At 44.5% G+C, this 21,345-nt stretch overlaps 1 protein-coding gene across 2 annotated transcripts in view; it reads right to left on the bottom strand.

Moving 5' to 3' along the window:
• The window catches only part of RBM20 (RNA binding motif protein 20), a 79,846-nt gene that overhangs the window by 13,511 nt on the left and 44,990 nt on the right, over positions 1-21,345 (bottom strand). Inside the window, exons 1-5 of one of the 2 annotated variants that reach the window (XM_053450461.1) lie at positions 11,092-11,219; positions 5,133-6,024; positions 3,016-3,077; positions 2,756-2,841; positions 2,231-2,331 (exon numbers count right to left, since the gene is read on the bottom strand). In XM_053450461.1, the coding sequence (XP_053306436.1) occupies positions 2,231-2,331; positions 2,756-2,841; positions 3,016-3,077; positions 5,133-5,819 (936 nt within the window). In that variant the 5' untranslated portion in view covers positions 5,820-6,024; positions 11,092-11,219. Of the gene's footprint in view, positions 1-2,230; positions 2,332-2,755; positions 2,842-3,015; positions 3,078-5,132; positions 6,025-11,091; positions 11,220-21,345 lie in introns of those variants that run through there. The other variant, XM_053450460.1, reaches the window with a different exon arrangement.

Genomic DNA, 21,345 nt, shown 5'->3' with positions numbered 1-21,345 from the left:
CATAAATATCCGCTTGGAGAATGCGTGGCTGGACTCTTCTCCGAAACCCGACCACTCTGTTTATGATAAAACCCGGCGGCCAAAGCGTATCTGCTGCCCGGCGGAGCGAAAAGGCTGACGCTTCATTTGGAAGTGAATATTGCGGCTCAAATTAATTTATAATCTTTTGCCATCAAAAGTATCCGCTAATGAAATTTCTCACCGGACGTCCTCTACGACCAACTAAATTTGGTGACGAGCGTCCCTTGTGCCTTCAACGCGGAGGGACGATGGCGGCGCACGGAACACCCGACGCAATTGGGCAATTTGGGCAAAATTGTTCCAAAAATGTTGGCTGATCCCAGTTTTGCTGGAGGGCGCGGTGAGTTCTGCCCGAAACGAGTCCGCTTGGCGTCCGTGAGATGACGTCCGGAAGACGAATGTCCTCCAAAAGGGTTTCAGATGCCGAGGAATTCGGCTAAATTCAGCCACAGCCCCCGATAAACCGGCAGCTGAAGCTCATTAGATCTGAATTATAACCAGGCGGGGGTCTCCGTGGCCAGACGGTAACCCCAAACAAACTCTGTGTGCAAAAAGATCTTCCGATACATCGCCAGACGACCGCAGTGCTAATTGCAGAAGACAAAGGGCAGACGGGGCTGTGAAACGCATACCTCCCAAGTGTCCCAAAACCCCATGCTAATTTTTACGTGATATTTACGTAATTATTTTAGGGAACAAAAAGTTATTTTATAAAACAAAAAGTCATGAAATTCTATTTAAGGTTTGTTTATTCAGTTGAGAGACGCATAGAGCTCTCTGAAGAACCGCGAACGAGCCAATCGCTAATAAGAAGTAAAATCTAGAACTTTTTTTATACGCAAACAAATCTCCTTTTAGTAGATCTGTGTCTCTCACACACCGCCCAGTGGGGGGCGACAGTCATGATTTTCAGGCACTGGCCAACTGGCCTGGATAGCTATCCCACTGTCTCACTTTTCCAGGCAGTGAGGGGAGCGTGGGCTGGTTGAGGAGATTCTCTTCTAACCTCCCCTGATCTCCTCTGTCCTCCCCTGATCTCCTCTGACCTCCCCTGATCTCCCCTGACCTCCTCTGACCCCCTCTGACCTCCCCTGATCTCCTGTGACCTCCCCTGACCTCCCCTGATCTCCACTGTCCTCCCCTGATCTCCTCTGACCTCCCCTGACCCCCTCTGTCCTCCCCTGATCTCCTCTGACCTCAGCTGTCCTCCCCTGATCTCCTCTGACCCCCTCTGTCCTCCCCTGATCTCCTGTGACCTCCCCTGATCTCCCCTTATCCCCCCCCAGGAAGCGCTTGCTGGCCACACCCCCAACCCCTCCAAATTCCAGCGTCTGCCCCACCCCTTTCCACACCCCAAACAGACGTGTCCCTCCCAACATTTAAAATGACTGAGCATTTTTTAAGGGGTGTGGCTAGAGGCATGACTGGGGCGGGGCTTTGTAATATTCGTCACGCAATTTAATTCCTAAAGTAACAATTTGTGGACGACGCTGCGCACGTGAGCTTACAATCTAATAACAAAAAGTAAAAGCCGTCAGTGTTAAAGCTTTACTGACCCTTTCGAGTGGCGAAGCTCCCGTAAATCTCACAGGAGCTTAGAAGAAGCTATTATCACCTTCGTGCAGCGCGACCGGCGCTGCCAGCTCCACATCTGAGAAATGGATCGCCGAGACCTCAGTTATAGACGGAGCGGAACCTCCTGCCCCTCTCTTGGCCGGGGTCGGAATGGCTGCTCTCTTTAATAGACTCTTTAATATGATCTCTCTAATTCTCACTCGCACGGAAACTCGACGAGGTGTCTCATCGAGAATAACCGTAAAGGTGCCGTTCCACTTACGCAAAACATGGAGAGAACCCCTAGGCATGCTGGGAAAACAAATCTTAGCAGATTGCTCACTTTATCCTCTTCTCTGAAAGGGTTAATCACATAAAAAAAAGCTTTTTCAGTTTCTATGGTAACAGCCTATCACTGCCTGCCTTAGTGTCACGTGACAATTAAGCTGTCTTGGCAAAAAAAATAAGAAATTGGACAAAATTGTATTTAATTTAAGAATTATTTTTGGGGGGCATCCACGAGGGGGGGGTAGTTGCCCCCCCCTGGAAAATTGCCCCCCCTCCTGGAAATTCCTTGACAGTGCTACCGATAAGTCAAATCTCTGCATTTTCCCCAAATAATACAGGCCAGCTGCTGAGGCGCGGGGGCAATTACCTTGACTCCAGAGGGGGGTCCGGCGAAGGACAATCCGGACTGAAGGAACGCAGCAGCTGGGGCGGCCGGCGCGAATAATTGGTCGATTTCTGTTCCGTAACCTGGAGGGGTCGATAATTAATGAATTGGTCCGGAATGCAGGCGATTGCAGCCGCGCATGTCCACGGGGTGCAGATCTAACCAAAACTTATCAAAGTTACTCAACTTTACGGTAATAAAAAGAAAGACACAAATTAGAATTTTTGAGCAGCACTACCACGGAGAAGAGACTTCATGGTAGTAGAGATAACTTAATGGGGAGGAATAATCATGCAGTGTATGTGGAATACATATAAAGTTCTATAAGAACTGTGCGGTAACCTATAGGAGCCGGAGACCGATGGATTTCTCTCTCCGGCTCCTGAGTGAATTAAATGGAATGTTTTTGGGTCCTGAAATGTGCGGATTTGGTAATAAATGTGCGGCGGGGCGCTCGTCATTCTCGGTGACGGCCGGCAGCTTCGCGCAGGGTCAGGGAATCCTCACCGTCTTTCCCGAGGGGGTTAAATTCAGCATTCATGGAAGATGGGGAGATCCCGTCGGGCGCGCTGGACACGCAGTGTATTCCGGCACTAAAGAGATGGAAACGGAGGTTAGTGTCCGCACTACTCCCACTCCCACTACTCCCACTACTCCCACACTCACTACTCCCACTACTCCCACACTCACTACTCCCACACTCACTACTCCCACTCCCACTACTCCCACCGCACAGCGACGTGCAAACCCCCTCACAACCAACTCACTTTTCAGACACGGCCATAGCTTTCTGAATGTGCATCCTGCCTTTAATATGAAGCTCCCAGTCCTGGGGAGGAAAAACAGAACAATTAGACATCAGGTGACAGTATAAATTCTGTCCCGAAGTGTCCTGGATCACTGATTTATCTATACATTATACAGGGGCCGGCTCGATGATTTATCTATACATTATACAGGGGCCGGCTCGCTGATTTATCTATACATTATACAGGGGCCGGCTCACTGATTTATCTATACATTATACAGGGGGCCGGCTCGCTGATTTATCTATACATTATACAGGGGGCCGGCTCGCTGATTTATCTATACATTATACAGGGGGCCGGTCACTGATTTATCTATACATTATACAGGGGGCCGGTCACTGATTTATCTATACATTATACAGGGGGCCGGTCACTGATTTATCTATACATTATACAGGGGCCGGTGACTGATTTATCTATACATTATACAGGGGGCCGGCTCGCTGATTTATCTATACATTATACAGGGGGCCGGTCACTGATTTATCTATACATTATACAGGGGCCGGCTCGCTGATTTAACTATACATTATACAGGGGGCCGGTCACTGATTTATCTATACATTATACAGGGCATTTGTAACAGTTATAAAATAAATCGAATATCTCGAGTGCTATTTCCCGATACTCAGACTGATTATATTTGTTTCTTAGGGGCAAACAATCTGACTCAGACTCCGTAATTACCCCAGGCCCGTGGATCATATCCTTTTACCCCACATATATCAGCTTCTGCCCCGCTCCAATCATTATACCTCCATTAACCTATTAGATTTAGCTGGCCCGGGGCCAGGTTTATAAAGCGACAGAGATCTTTGTGATCCTAGAAAGGCATCCCGATAACATGAGGTGTAATGAGGCATGCCGCGCATGTGCCAAGGCCGGGTTAGACCAGGGTCAGGCTGACATTGGCTGCATCACTCGGCAGTTGCTCCTGAATATCAACGCCCCTGGATTATATCAGACGATACTTTTAAGTCTGACATACCTCCGTGGCAGCGTGTTGAGGGATTATGCGTGCGCGAGTGTGCTCTGCATATCCTGCTGCATCAACATTTTCGGAGGCTTTCCGGGGGGGGGGGGGTTTAACCCTTTCACTGTCAGAGGGGCAGACCCACTAAAAATTCACCCAACATTAAACAGCCATGAACTGAGGTTTAATAAAATTAACTTTCAATACAACGATACATCATTGAAACAAATTGCAGTATAAAAAAGAATTCCCAGTTATTGGTTACGTCGGAAACGGACCTCAATAATCTAACGAGATGAATGAGTATAATGAGTGTGAATGAATGAGCTGCCACTCAACATGTCAGGGAATTTATTGCAGCGCGTTTTACATTCACTGAAAAGTATCCCACCGCTGCCACCATCATTCACCGTCTTAATATCTCCATCTATTATCTGTGGCTGTAAATTATTAAATGTAAAAAAAGTCAAGGATTTCTCCCCGCTGTCCATTAATAATGGGTAAGCGGTTAATTAGAGATGAACACACTATATGGGATACTCATTATATATATATATATATATACAGCTATGTGTTCCATAGTCTCCCTCTCATTATTTGGTGGTAAAAATAAAGTCCCTCCTTGGACTCCAAATCCCTGTGCCCCTCTTTCCTCCCCTGTTCCTCTATTTCCTCCTCTGATGCCCCTCTTTCCTCCCCTCTTCCTCTATTTCCTCCTCTGATGCCCCTCTTTCATCTGCTGTGCCCTTCTTTCCTCCTCTGATGCCCCTCTTTCCTCCCGTGCCTCTTTTTCTCCTCTGATGCCCTTCTTTCATCTGCTGTGCCCCTCTTTCCTCTTTTGATGCCCCTCTTTCCTCCCCTGTGCCTCTTTTTCCTCCTCTGATGCCCTTCTTTCATCCGCTTTGCCCCTCTTTCCTCCTCTGATGCCCTTCTTTCATCTGCTGTGCCCCTCTTTCCTCTTTTGATGCCCCTCTTTCCTCCCCTGAGCCTCTTCTTCCTCTTCTGATGCCCCTCTTTCCTCCCCATCGCCCCCCCACGATGCCCCTCTTTTCTCGGAGCTCAGCTTTACGTTTAGCACCGGCAGACCCTTTTTGTTACGTACCTTTAGATTAAAAACCTTCTTGTCGCAGATGCTGCAGGTGTGCGGAAGGTGGAGCGGGGGAATCCCGTGGATGTCATTGAGTTCGTGTGGCTGGAGGTTGGTGACGCAGTTGGACGCGTTCCCGTTATTGTGCCTGCTGAACGCCGGGGAGTTCGCGGGGCTGAACTTGGTGTCGGGAGTGGGTTCTTCAGGATTGTACAGGTCACTCCTGGCCTCGTAGCGCTGAGGGGGCGATTGCCACATGCGAGATGATTCCCATTGGCTGTTTGCTGGGTTTCCACGAGATGTCGGACCCAGATCTCCTTTTTGGTTCACGGGATGATGCTGTCCTTGGCTATCAAAATATTCCTTTTTGTATCCATGTTGGGAACCATAATGACCATCTGTCCCGGAGCCCGTGGCCCCCGCTGTGAACCTGTGGTACGCCGACTGGTCAGTATCTGGAGCGAAGGCCTGGGACCCGGCATAAAAGGAACCAGGCTTGTTTCCACCCCCGCCTTTCCCAAAGCCCGGCGTGGAGTTTTGGTTGGGATTCTGAACGTGCTTTGGTGCCACCGGGGTATTCTGGGCAGAAAACGGTATTCCGCTCGACGGAAATCTGTTATTGTGCATGGAAGGTCCAAGAGAAGACACCCCGGATGCCCCGATCATGGCGTTTCTCAGCGGGTTGAACAATGGCTGTGACATCGCTACCTTGGACAGGACCTGGTTGAGGACGGTGGCGGCCGCCGTGTTACCGGTCACCGCGGTCTGAGCCAATTTTAACCTCTGCAAGGTGAGCTGAGCCTGCAGCTGAGCGAGCTGGATGCTGGCCGGAGAGGGCAGGAGAGGGTTGGCGGCTCCACCGCTCAGAGCGGCATTGAAATGATTCTTATCCACAAAGGGGGATGCACTAAAATGAAAAAAAAAATATTTAGGGTTAAAACCCCCCAAAAAATTATTATTAGTCCCAAAAGCTCTTACCATGTAGGTCTCGCCGAAAACCCTCCCAAAGATCGCATTCATTCAGCAAGTGGTGTTTTGTCTGGTAACTGCGAGACGACTCAAGACATATTAAGTGCAAAGTATCGTCTTACGCGTTCGCCCCCTACCCCAACGCGCATTTGCTTCTACCATCTTTCCTGGAAACCTGCATTTCAGTCCCTACACAGTAACTATCACATGTCCGCAATTGGTGGGTAAATGAACCTCGACATAATTATCGCCGACCTGTCCCTTTTTTTAAACCATACGCTAAACAACTTAGTAAGAGAAATATCCAAGTCCATCAAGCTTAACCCCACTGATCACCCAGAAGAAGAAAAAAACCCTCAAAGCAGTGATTTTATATACTCTCCGGCCATATAACTAATCCCGTCCTTATAACCCGTTATATCCTGTATATTCCTCATATTATATATTATATACTCTCCGGCCATATAACTAATCCCGTCCTTATAACCCGTTATATCCTGTATATTCCTCATATTATATATTATATACTCTCCGGCCGTATAACTAATCCCGTCCTTATAACCCGTTATATCCTGTATATTCCTCATATTATATATTATATACTCTCCCCCGTATAACTAATCCCGTCCTTATAACCCGTTATATCCCTGTATATTCCTCATATTATATATTATATACTCCCCCCCCCGTATAACTAATCCCGTCCTTATAACCCGTTATATCCTGTATATTCCTCATATTATATATTATATACTCTCCGGCCGTATAACTAATCCCGTCCTTATAACCCGTTATATCCCTGTATATTCCTCATATTATATATTATATACTCTCCCCCCCGTATAACTAATCCTGTCCTTATAACCCGTTATATCCTGTATATTCATCATATTATATATTATATACTCTCCGGCCGTATAACTAATCCTGTCCTTATAACCCGTTATATCCCTGTATATTCCTCATATTATATATTATATATTATATACTCTCCGGCCGTATAACTAATCCCGTCCTTATAACCCGTTATATCCTGTATATCCCTCATATTATATATTATATACTCTCCCCCGTATAACTAATCCCGTCCTTATAACCCGTTATATCCTGTATATTCCTCATATTATATATTATATACTCTCCGGCCGTATAACTAATCCCGTCCTTATAACCCGTTATATCCTGTATATTCCTCATATTATATATTATATACTCTCCCCCCGTATAACTAATCCCGTCCTTATAACCCGTTATATCCTGTATATTCCTCATATTATATGTTATATACTCTCCAGCCCGTATAACTAATCCCGTCCTTATAACCCGTTATATCCCTGTATATTCCTCATATTATATATTATATACTCTCCCCCCGTATAACTAATCCCGTCCTTATAACCCGTTATATCCTGTATATTCCTCATATTATATATTATATACTCTCCGGCCGTATAACTAATCCCGTCCTTATAACCCGTTATATTCCTGTATATTCCTCATATTATATATTATATACTCTCCCCCCCGTATAACTAATCCCGTCCTTATAACCCGTTATATCCCTGTATATTCCTCATATTATATATTATATATTATATACTCTCCGGCCGTATAACTAATCCCGTCCTTATAACCCGTTATATCCCTGTATATTCCTCATATTATATATTATATATTATATACTCTCCGGCCGTATAACTAATCCTGTCCTTATAACCCGTTATATCCTGTATATCCCTCATATTATATATTATATACTCTCCGGCCGTATAACTAATCCCGTCCTTATAACCCGTTATATCCTGTATATTCCTCATATTATATATTATATACTCTCCGGCCGTATAACTAACCCCGTCCTTATAACCCGTTATATCCTGTATATATGTTATATACTCTCCCGGGTGTATTTAAAGGCATCTATTGGATCTGATAGCGCAGTCTCTGTTAGGAGCGGATTCCACATCTTTACTGCTCTTACTATAAGGAACCCTTTTCGTTGCTTTAAGTAAAAATGTATTTCTTTCACTCTGAATGGACGGCCTCTCGTTCTATTTAGAGTTCTATTAATGAACAGGTCATCAGAAAATGGCTGGCGTTATCTCTGTACCTATTTTGAATAATGACATCATATTCTCTCTAAAACGCCTTTTAACTCCTCCGTTCCTCTTATTATTTTTGTAGCTGCCTTTCAAGCTCCAATATGTCTTTTTTTTATTAAGTGCCCTGAATATTAATGTTGCTTACAGAATAAAATAAGGAATATGCAGTATATGGATTATTTATATATTTAGCCAAAATTCTGATATTTTACAGGAGTTTCTTTTTTAAAACAATCGGTTAGATTCCACTCGATGGGTGATTTATGGGTCGGCGGGGGGGGGGGAGAAGGGAGAGAACATCAGGACTGGCAATTGATCAGATAATGCTGGCTCTGCCACAGACTGCCACCGATCCCAGCCTGGTGTGAATTTTAAAGCAAACGTCTCCAAAACACTAAATTCATAAACACAAAAAAACACAAATTATTGGTGATTTTAATAAATTTTTTGATTTACGGCAAAAGCCGAGAAGGAGAGATTTCCCCCTTTATATATATTATATACATATTATACATAAAAAAGGGCTTTTTTGCATTTATAGAACTCTTTTCAGCGCCTTTTCGCTCGGTGCTGTTAAGGGGCCGGGGCAGTTTATTTACGATCCCACGGAGCTAAAGTGTCAAGGCTGTGGGATTAGTTAAGCAATGCCGGGTATGGATGTGATGAAATGTTTAAATTAGAAAAACAAGCAGCGCTTGCAATTCCCGCTACTAGCTACTAACTTACGCAACCGAATACTAGGGACTAGCCTCTACCACCTCTGCCGGGAGGCTGTTCCACTTATCTACCACCCTCTCAGTCAAGTTAAAACTAGTTTTAGAATATATAACCGTATGGATGAAGCAAACAATGCATTTGGATAACCAACGTCTACGGCTTTCCAAGGAGGGGGGAATAGCTGTAGCGATATTAGTTGGGATATTAGTTTATATATATGGATAAATTAGATAATTCTGCAATAAATTTCACTTTTTTTAACAGAAAAAAAATCAAGGAAGCCGCAATGTTGTTTGATGGAGCCGTAGTCCCCATGGAGATCCAACATATATATACTATATGGTTCCAATGACCCTTCTTCACATATGGGGTGTATTGGCCCCCAGTCTATATTTAAGTGATGTGTGTTTCAAAATTAGCCAACCTTATGAAATCACCTTATTTGGTAAGGTTCGGTGACGATGACATCACGACACAATCGACAATAAAACAGTAATTTATTGCGAACCAACGTTTCAACTTTATCTTAAAACTCTGTAGCCTCCTACTTGTGACAAATCTCGACTTTTACAGATCCGCGGACGTGTTCTTGGAACGTCGCGGCTTTATGTTTCATGTCTGTCTATCGTACATTTAAAACTTCCAAAAATTAAACTTTCCAAAACGAATTATTTTATTAGTAACTGTTTCATTTCCAGCACTTAGTGATTTGTGGCTTTGATTGTGGAGCTCGAATAATAATAATAATAATAATAATAATAATAATAATAATAAAGAATCTCACCAAATTGGCCCAAGAGGAGACTTTAATCAAAGGTAATATCATTTATTGGGCCAGCACAGAAAAATATACAGCCACGTAAACCATCAGGGCCTCAGAGGTCTCTTCTTCAGATGGAATCATAAAGTAGAGATCTCTGATATGATATGGATACAGTTTGGCTACAATTAAGGATTATTCTTCATTTAATATGTATTCAGATACAATGTATTTTAATGTAGCCTAAAAAATCTTTCAATTGTTTAAATGACCTTCAAATGAAACCTTGGTTACCGGGCTGTTGCTCATTAGCTTAAATTTCCCACCAATAGGAAAAATTCTTAAATGTTTTTAAATAAATTCCAGCTGCATATTATATTTAAAAATATAAATTAAAAAAAACATAAAATGCTACTTTTTGCTGTTTTAAGGCACTGCGGGTTCGTATTATATTAATGCACAAAAAAATACATTTCTAGGACTTTATACTTTCACACAATTAATAAAATCACCACAATTTTATCATATTTAAATATAGCCTTTTTTTTAGGACTATATATATTTACAAAGAAAGTATAAAAAATTATGCGCAGCAGTAAAATGTTTGGAGCCAGGAATATATACCGGTATATATAAAGTCCAGAAATTGAGATTTTCACCCAGATCCTGGCCCTTTACCAAGATGATTTTATATACATTCTCAAAAGTATCGATTATAAATAAAAAGTAGTATAATCTATCAAAATACAGTGTGTGTTACTATATCCCTTTTAAAAATAAAACAAGAGTTTCAGAGGCTTAGATGAAATGTAAGAAAGTTTTGCTTTACTGAGAGGGTGGTAGATAAGCGGAACAGCCTCCCAGCAGAAGTGGTAGAGGGTAATACAGTGAGGGTATTAAGCATGCATGGGATAGACATACGGCTCCTGAATCTAAGACGAGACCAACGACTGATTAAGGTTTGAGTCTTTACAGCAGGAGAGATGGGTGACTAGACTGGGGCCGGATGGGGCCGATGTATAGGCGTTATATTATATATATATGATCATAGTGTGACGCACACAGCTCTGACGATATCCACGGGGCTTGTGTTTTTATTAAGTTACTCGCACAAGAGTGCCGTGACCCCAACCCAGCTGCGTAGTAACAACCCCCCGCCGGGACGGGGTCAGGGGCAGAATTCACACCTCAACACACTCAACACAATCGTAACGGCGGAGCCCGCGGGGGTCCGCGCTGACGGGTAATGCTCTCCGCGTCCCCGGTGACCTTGGCGCTCACCAATAATCTGGTGTCCGTGGCATTTACGTGGTATTTGAGGTCACATACAGAGCCCCCCCACCCCCTATATAATTTTTTACAGGAGGTCTCGTAAAATAAATGGTTTCTGGCCGCGCGACGAAGCGTCTCCCTCGGACGATCCTACCTTACGCCCGACGGGCGGCGATCCCCACAGCTTTGTGTCAGGCGCGCCTGGAAATCCCTTCCCCGCTGGCACTATTTGCACGCCGGGGTCCCTTCACATCGTGTCGGCTCGGCGCTCGCCGTATTTACAATCCCCCCCCCGTCTCCCAGGCTGAAGAGACGCGGAGGGGCTGGCAGGGCCGTCACGTGTTCCTCGGGGAAGACGGTATCTATCATTGATGACCGTAGCAGATGTCACCCCCCCCGCCGGAGCCGCTGACGGTCCGAGATCGCCGGCTTCCCAACCCGCGAAGAATGTTTCCCGGCGGATCCGCTCGTTATAATTGGATGCGTTAAATTCGCAGCCAGCAAAGTAGCCGGGACTTTGACTTCTTTCCATGTTGTGTTTTTCTATTTTTAAACCCGCCGTCCGAATTCATAACACGGATTTTTTTTCTCCCAGATTACAAACACGGCAATTTTTTTCCCATACGCAGTAGTTTTTTGTTTTTTTTTTACTATTGTACAGCGCCGCAGAATAGGATGGTGCTATTTAAATCAATAAATAATAATAAACGGCAACCCAAAAAGTTAATTTCTGGCTCAAAATCTCTTTGTTTTTCTGGAATCCGCACGCTGATATTTTTTTTTTGGGGGACCATACACAGTTTTTATGAAGGATTGTACTGCGCCACGGAATATGACGCTGCTATATAAAAAAAATAAATAATAAAAAGGCAACAAAAAAATATAAATACAGGGGGTTTTTTTAATTGGTGTTTTTTTCTAGTTTGCATTCATTTTAACCCTTTCAAATGTAATTTTAGAAGGTATTTATTCAACTTTTTTAAAAATGGTTTTTAGAGACGGAATCCTTGATGACTGAAAAAGTTAACGTAATAAATAAAAAAAATACATACAAATACAACCAAAAATACTTATTACACTGAAATACACCACAGGAAATAAACTCATTCCTCCCATGTGCCCCTGTTTAGAATAACCAGTCCCTGGACCCCTGATGCCCCTCTCTCCCCCCCCTGATGCCCCTCTCTCCTCCCCTGGTGCCCCTCTTTTCTAGGAGGTCAGAATGTTTGCTGGGTATGAGGGGATCGCAGGGTTCTACAGCCCTAAAAGCCCCGATAATGTGTATAGAAACAGCAGGAAACGGCTTTATAAATGAAACGGGGTAAATAAATTATTATCATTATTTTGATGGTTAAACGACTCATTTTACATAAGTCTTTTTTTTCGAGAATTATTATAATTAAAATATCTTAAAGTGTGATAAATGATTTCATTGATATAGAGATTTAGATTCTATGAGTGTCATTTTGTATCTATGATCTCTCCGCTCCGTAGCCGCAGTGTGACGATGCCGTCCGTGTCTCGCTTATCACAGAAATAGAGCATTTCATTCATTTTCCCCCAAAATGTTCCCTGCTTTATACTGGGGGGGGGCTTCATCCCATATGATATATATTAGTATATCACGGTAACTTTATAGTATAACGTACGCTTCCATCGGCTGCCATGAAGTCATTCTCGGGTAATTTGTTGCCCAGCAGGTGGAACTTAATGGTACATTTCAGTGTCACCCGTAATTAACCCTTCAGTCACCGCACTCTTGTAAAAGCTATTTTTAAGTCGGAAACTTTTGAAGGTTAATGGCTCGTGCTACGCGGAACCAACACAACCCCCCCCCAGCCCCGCTGCCATACAAAGTTGCCGCCCCAGTTAAACCCCAGCTGTCTAAGTCCTTTCTAAGCCCGAAGTTCCTATTATTCTTCTGCTCGGTAACGTCTCGTAAACTTCTCACAACATACTTGGGATCTCACAGCTCTCAGGTCTTTAAACGGCCACCTGTGAGCGTCACGCAGCCCCCCCCCCCCGCGCTCAAAGACGAGACGTTTACAAGCATTTCGTGAATTATTCTTTTAAAGATTCGCTGCGGGAAGCGTTGCCGCCCTCTATAGGTCAAAACGGGTAACAGCGATCTAAATGAAGCTTTTTGTATTTATTATTATTTATTGTTTTATATAGCGCCATCAAATTCTGTAGCGCTGTCCAATGATTATATATAACTTAACGTAGAACCTGCCGGCAGATCGGCCCCATCCGGCCCCCGTCTAGTCGCCCGTTTCTCCTGCTGTAAAGACCCAAACCTTAATCAGTCGTTGGTCTCGTCTTAGATTCAGGAGCCGTATGTCTATCCCATGCATGTTTAATCCCCTCACTGTATTACCCTCTACCACCTCTGCTGGGAATCTGTTCCACTTATCTACCACCCTCTCAGTAAAGTAAAACTTCATTACATTCCATCTAAGCTTCTGATCCTCTTGTTTTTAGATTTGTTCCTTTAATTTAATTTAATTTCCCCACAAAACCATGCGATACAAAAACGAGCAAAATATATAATATTGGTTTAATAAAGCCGACTAAATTACCCGTAATGTTCTAATATTTTAGCGGGTTTTGGGAAAGTTGAATAAAACGTTAGACGATATTCGTCGGCTCGGCGGCTTCTGCCGACAGAACGATGAGTTGGAGTTCAGACGCACGAGGCCGGTATATTTGGAAACCCTAGCCGGTCCTGGAGGATTTATACCCCCGAGGGCCACCAGCTGAACATGCCTGCCGTACGAGAGAGGGTCAGCACCCGGCATTCATGGAACACCATGTGGCTATTTAGGGGAAGGTACGGCTATGTAACCGGATCCGCCGCCCGGGGGCTCCTTCCCATGTGCTGCTGTGAACGCCGGCGCGCACGCGGGGGCCACTCGATCACCGCTCTCAATGTCTGCGATTACCTCCTATATGCGACCTTCTGCCTTCTCCAGGCGAGGTTCTGGTTCACAACATTTGTATCGGTCGGGACCTCAGCCAATGATATTTTAATCCTCAGAAAGGGATGCGATCGTTCCAGGCTGGGTCCGAGACGGCCCCCGAAAATCCAGATTTAAACATTAAACTGAACTTTTTTTAATGTATGTTTTATTTGTTGGAAATAGAGATATTTTAATAGATTTTTGGGGCAAAAATGGTTAGCTTTACCTCTGCTGAGAGGCTGTTCCACTTATCTACAGCTCCCTCATAAAAGTAAAACTTCCCTCCATTCCAGCTCAGCCTCGGACCCTCTAATTTTTACCCCATTTTAAAGCACCAACCGTCATACAGCTAAGGTACAGGATAATACACCCCGAACCCCTAAATCTGTATTTATTTGTTTACTATCTTTTATTATTTATTTGTATTATTATTTAAACGCAGCACAAAGGCCACAAAAAATCATCCATAAAACGGAGGAGGTTTAATAAATGAATAAATTAATAAATGAATACATTTTATTCTATTTAGGGGCATTCATTTCAAGCTGCTGTCACCTAAATGGTGCTTACGGCGTGGGCTCAAAAAAAGAAACAAGCAATCTGTACATCGCAGAAATTTATAATATAGAAATATATAATTATATATAATATATATAATATAATATAAGAAATACATTTGCAAAATACATTAAAAATATAAAAATTTAAAATAAAATATAAAATTAAAAATATTATTTTTAGAATAGGATTTTCAGCTCAGGATTCTGCCGCATTAATAGATTCTAAGGCAGAAAAAACATATTTGGGTAATTTTGGTGGGGGGGGGATGCCCCGTAAGCGATCTGTCAATGAAGAGGAATGAGCTGCACTTCAGTGCTGATTATTCCATGTAACACCTCCTGGCAGCTGCGGGGATTTAATGAAAACATCACCAGCCGGCTACTGGAGGCCACAGCGGGCTACTGGAGGCCACAGCGGGCTACTGGAGGCTACTGGAGGAGACTGGAGGCCACAGCCGGCTACTGGATGAGGCGGGAGGCTGCTGGAGGCCACGGCAGGCTTGCCCTCAACATACACAGTAGCGGTTATTCTAATCTGCTGATACACAGTGAATACCACCTGTTTAACCCCTTAAACGAAGGAAAAAGCCTCTCCCCAGTTCCGATGGCAGGATGTCAGTAGGGTTTTTTTAGTGAATGGCTGATTTTAGTGAATCAGTGTTTTTACTGATTTACCCCCCTCTGGGGCAATTTTTTTTTTTTTTTTACATACAATTAATAAATTTAGGCTGCAGATCGGGAATTAAGGGGCTAAGACCAAGCAAAAGCTCAAACGGCCCCCTCCAGGAATCCACAGGGGGCTTCATCTTAAAAGCAGGAGCTTTTGGGGGGAGGTTCTCCACATATAATGGGGTATTGGGGGTCCGCACCAGGGGGTTCCTGGACATGGCGGGTAAGAAACCAGGTAGGAACTCAGAAGCAGCAACACCCGTAAGCATTCAGCGTGAGGGGCTGGAGGGGGGCAGTTATAGCAGAAGCGCCACCTAGAGGTCACACCGGGGAGTCACAAACATCAGCTTTTAACACTAAGCAGGATTTACTCCGAGTGTTAATCTGCCCCGATATGAATAATGCCCCGCGTTTTCTATACACATTATCGGGGCTTTTAGGGCTGTAGAACCCTGCGATCCCCTCATACCCAGCAAACATTCTGACCTCCTAGAAAAGAGGGGTACAGAAAATTGGGGTACTGGGAGGGACTGGCCACATTAAACAGGGGTACTTGGGTGGGCCCTTTTAGGATGTATGATTTTTGTAAAGTCCTACACTTTAACAATTTTGCCCACAAAGCACATATTAGTCCAGAAGATTATTACAACTTAAAAAAATAAACTTAAAACAATTTTGTCGCGTTTGGACACGTCGGGGGTCAACAATAAAGAGCAGTTCAGGTGCCAAGTGCAGAACGTTGTGTAGTCGCCATAGAAACAATGCCGATTGCTCCGCTTTGCACCAGAATCTATTACATAACGCCGCTCTGTGCAGCACGATTGGTACTTAATCAGTTCTCAGCTGAAAGGGTTAATTAATCGCGGCGCCGGTCACCTCTGCTGTTACCGCCATCCAAACGTTACAGTGAAATCCAAATGCCCCGTCGGCCCCTCACCCGCTGCCCCCCAGCCTCTCAAAGCGCCATCTCCCCGGGTGATAAAGCCTCACGCGCTCCGGTCACAAGCCTCCGGCACGCCAGGGGCCGAAGCCAGAGCACGGGGCTCTCATATCACACAACATGATCACGCTTTACAGCACACGCCATCCCTCCGCGCGGCCCGAAGTCCCGCGCTGGGAAAAGCAGTCCTGAGCTTTCCTGACATTTATTTCTATAGCGCCTGCAGAATCCGTAGCGCTGTTACAATAGGGGGGGCAGTGACGACATTTACCAAAGATAACAATAACATGAACACAAGCTGAATTAAAAGCGGTTTCAGAATATGACGCAAGAGCTAGCAATCTAATTCTTGATTAGTGAAGATCGATGAAGCTTTCGGCATCAGTTTACATTAGCGGGTAATTAATGGGTTAAATATTTTTATTATCCAATAAAACTCTCTATTTCTTTTTAGCATCACAGGCCAGTTTTTCAATAAAAAAAAAAAATTCAATAAAAATATAAATAAATAATATTTCATTCTAGCTGCCGAGGGGCACTTTGGGCAGGCATCGATGTGTGTGGCGCCATCATATTCTGTAGCGCTGTACAAATGTAAGTGTCTAATGCTGGCAACTCTTATATCAGCATTATATCTGTAACATTTTCTTCTTTGTACAGCGCTGCGGAATGTGTCGGCGCTTTATAAATAAAGTATAATAATAATAATATCGTAGCCTGATTAATGTAATAATTAAAAGGGACGCTTTATGCCAAATTGTGTTTTTAATTAATCCCTCGACTTGCCCAAAGAATAAGAATGGACGTGTTTTGGACGTAATATTGTGGTCTGGCTCAACAGCGTTACGTTTAGATACAACTGGTGAACGAATACAATATTGCGTAATTTAAGACACTTTTGTAACTATTGTTACAGTAACAAAAATCGAGTTAATTAACAATTTTGCTGGATATTAAATTACTGAAATATTTCAAATGTGTGCCGCTTACTGAAACTAGAGGGTCAGAGGCTTAGATGGAGCGGAAGGAAATTTTACTTTGCTGAGAGGGTGGTAGATAAGTGCAACAGCCTCCCAGCAGAGGTGGTAGAGGGTAATACAGTGAGGGGATTAAACATGCATGTGATAGACAATACGGCTCCTGAATCTAAGACGAGACCAACGACTGATTAAGGTTTGAAGCAGGAGAAACGGGCGACTAGACGGGGGCCGGATGGGGGCCGATCTGCCGGCAGAGTCTATGGAACTTTCCACCAACATAGAAGCCCTTACAGTATTATAATAATTATCTCTAAAGCCGCGTAAGTTTTATCGGAACGTAGTCCGCATGATTCCCGCGTTCCCCATCATCCTGACGTTACCTGGACGGAGTGGATTTTGTGACGTCCATCAGACTGAGCCCAAATCTCCTGGCCCTGCGCAGGTCGGAGCCGTAATAAATCCTTCCCCGGCGTAGTCCGAGGGGTTTCTGCCTCCGATGCTCGGCTCGCTCGGCCCGAGGATTCCTAAGACCCTCCTTTTCTTGACATCGCCGTCCGAGCAGCTGCCTCTCAGCTCAATGTTTTCTTTGTTATTTACTCTCACGGACGCCTTTTGTTCAGGAAATCCCGTTCACACCTTCGCTTCTCTCTCTCCAACCTACACCACACATCAGGTACATGAAAGGACCCCCGGCCCCCCGCCAGGACGCAGGCACCCCCTACTAACAACACCCAGAGCACTAGAAGAAGACGGAGCAACCGACACAGAGGCGCTTTCATTACCATTAAAAACACCAAAAAAAGCCTACAATCACAGATACAAACTGCCAGCAGGTCGGCCCCCATTCGGCCCCCGTCTAGTCGCCCGTTTCTCCTTATGTAAAGACTCAAACCTTAATCATTCGTTGGTCTCGTCTTAGATTCAGGAGCCGTATGTCTATCCCGCGCATGTTTAATAACCTGACTGTATTTGTGTCTTTAGACGGGAATGAAGTTCCTCAAAGTTGCCGGATTTGGGGAAAATTGAACTTAATGTTTTTTGTTTTTCTTTCATAGGATCCTGACCTTCCCCAAATTAATCTGACTTTGGTTAATGGTGTTGATAGTTGTAACTGATAAATGATAAATGTAACATTCATAAATAAATCAAAGGAAGGAGGCCTGTAAGCAAATTCCTACACGAGCCAGCAGAGGGCAGTGCTGCGCCAACCTGCGAAAAATGTATATTATTCACACACAATATACACAACTGCCCAAAAGTTTGGGGTCACTCAGCTGTTTTTATGGAAAACGAGGACATTTCTGGCTGTAACATAATTACATAAACTTGGATCAGCGAACACAACGTGCCATTGGAGCACAGGGGTGATGGGAGTGATAAAGGGCCATTGGAACACAGGAGTGATGGGAGTGATAAAGGGCCATTGGGACACAGGAGTGATGGGAGTGATAAAGGGCCATTGGAGCACAGGGGTGATGGGAGTGATAAAGGGCCATTGGAACACAGGAGTGATGGGAGTGATAAAGGGCCACTGGAACACAGGAGTGATGGGAGTGATAGAGGGCCATTGGAACACAGGAGTGATGGGAGTGATAAAGGGCCATTGGAACACAGGAGTGATGGGAGTGATAAAGGGCCATTGGAACACAGGAGTGATGGGAGTGATAAAGGGCCATTGGGACACAGGAGTGATGGGAGTGATAAAGGGCAATTGAACACCTTTTACTAGACCCAGGTAGAGGGGCAAAAACTGGTAAGGGGTAAAAAAAAAAATGATTGCATGATGTGCATTGGAATCTGTAACTGGTGCAGCGACGTCAGAAATAAAACTGGTGAGCAAATCAATTGATATCCAATAAGTTACCCCACTGGGTGGTAATCGGGTACCAGGGGAACCCTTTCACTGCCAAGCTGGAGTTACCAGGGGGAAAAAAACATGTTCTGTGAAACACAATCTTTTTGGCAGCCGAGACAATTCATAGGTTTACTGCTGTTTGGCTCGTTGCGTGGAGGGAGGTTTTTGCGTGAAAGTCACACCGCGGCCGTTGGGTTAATGGCTGCGTTTTCTCTTCCAAGTCACACACAAGTGTAACCGGCTGCCACATGCCGGGAAAGACCCACACTTTTCTATGTACAACGCGGATACGGCCTGAACAGCGAAGTCTCATACAATGTGAAGAATTCCATTCCAGAATCCGGGGGCATCTTACGTCAGCTTCACAAAGACTAGAAAATATCCGGTATACAATAATAATAACCCCCAGCGCTGTATACAGTAATATAACCCCCAGCGCTGTATACAGTAATATAACCCCCAGCGCTGTATACAGTAATATAACCCCCAGCACTGTATACAGTAATATAACCCCCAACACTGTATACAGTAATAACCCCCAGCGCTGTATACAGTAATATAACCCCCAGCACTGTATACAGTAATATAACCCCCCAGCGCTGTATACAGTAATATAACCCCCCAGCGCTGTATACAGTAATATAACCCCCAGCGCTGTATACAGTAATATAACCCCCAGCGCTGTATACAGTAATATAACCCCCAGCACTGTATACAGTAATATACCCCCCCAGCACTGTATACAGTAATATAACCCCCAGCACTGTATACAGTAATATAACCCCCAGCGCTGTATACAGTAATATAACCCCAGCGCTGTATACAGTAATATAACCCCCCAGCACTGTATACAGTAATATAACCCCCAGCACTGTATACAGTAATATAACCCCCAGCGCTGTATACAGTAATATAACCCCCAGTGCTGTATACAGTAATATAACCCCCAGTGCTGTATACAGTAATATAACCCCCAGCGCTGTATACAGTAATATACCCCCCAGCACTTTATACAGTAAAAGCCCCTAGGCCGCCGTTGCTGTCAGTCATGTGATATTTTGGGTGACTTTCCCGGCTCAAACACCACACTGAGCTGATGCTTTATGGTTTCTCGGTGTCCCAAATTAAGCAGCAGGGGGATTGCTGGGTAAAGTTTTGCTTCTGGTGATAGATGATGTTATAATAAAATAATCCCTTTTTGGTCGTTTGGAATGTTTGATGTGAGACAAAAGAAGACAAAATCAGCTTTCCAATGAATTCCCTCACGTGAAGTTCTCCTCACCTCGAAGCTTCAAAAAAGAATATGACTTAATGCCAAGGACAGCTCTTAGGGCTCCGTTCTACGGCTTCTCTCTGTCTACATCTCCCCTCTTTGAAAACCATTGTCTTCTTTTGAATTCCAGTAACACCTCAGTGTCGATGAAGTGCTATTTTTTTTCCCTCTCCTGACCGCTCACACGTTGTTCTAACCTCCCCGTCTTTCTGAAATCACATCCTGGATGGCTTCCCACCACCTGAAGCTCAACATCTCCATCGTCTGCTTGCCCCCTCGTCTTCTCTTTCTCCAATCCCCTATTGAGAATTACGCAATCTACCAAACTGCCCAAATTCCCCCTCAGCCCAGTCACCAAATCCCGCAGCCTTCACCTGCCAAACTTTACAAACGTGCCTTTCCCTCAGAGAAGACACTACTGGAAAAGAGGCCCCATCTTGATTTATTACAACTCCCTACTAACTGACCTTCCCATCTCCCATCTCTCCCCCTCCAATCCACCCTGAACAGCTCCGCCAGACTATCTTTCCTCTCCGGTCGCTCTTCAGCCTCACCACTGCCTCCTCACACCCTCCAGAATTAAATTCAAACTCTTGACCTACAGAGCCCTCAACAAATATTTGCCCCCTACATCTCTATTCTTATCTCCAAATACTTTTCCAACCATCCCTTTCACTCATCCCATGATGTCTCTCTTCAACCGCTATCACCTCTTCCCACTATCCAGGATCTGACCATATTCTCTGGAATTCCCTACCGCGCTCTCCCCTACTTATCCACCTATTCAGAGAAGCTTACACTCTATCCTCCTGATACCAGCCGTCTACCTTCCCCATGATCTCCCTGCCACTAACTTCTCCACATCCTCCTCCAATCAAGTCAACCTCATCCAAAGCGGTCCATCTCCTGCTGCCTCATTCCCCCTCAACCTCTTAATAGATCGTAAGCTCTCAAGACCAGGGCCTTCTTCTCTGTACCGGTATGTCTTAACCAGCCATATGAAGACCCAAAGGGCCACATCAAGCCTTTGGATGGCCAACATGTCCAGCCACTTCAAAGGCTACATTTAACCATCGACCATAGCCGGCCAAAGAGGACTTCTCTGTAGACCCAACAGAGACCCCTTTATCTCTGTGACTACTGCTGGATATCTCGAGAGAGACACCAACTT

Source organism: Spea bombifrons, chromosome 11 (genome assembly GCF_027358695.1).
Source record: "Spea bombifrons isolate aSpeBom1 chromosome 11, aSpeBom1.2.pri, whole genome shotgun sequence".
NCBI classification, from domain to species: domain Eukaryota; kingdom Metazoa; phylum Chordata; class Amphibia; order Anura; family Pelobatidae; genus Spea; species Spea bombifrons.
This window is presented reverse-complemented; position numbering and strand designations above follow the sequence as displayed.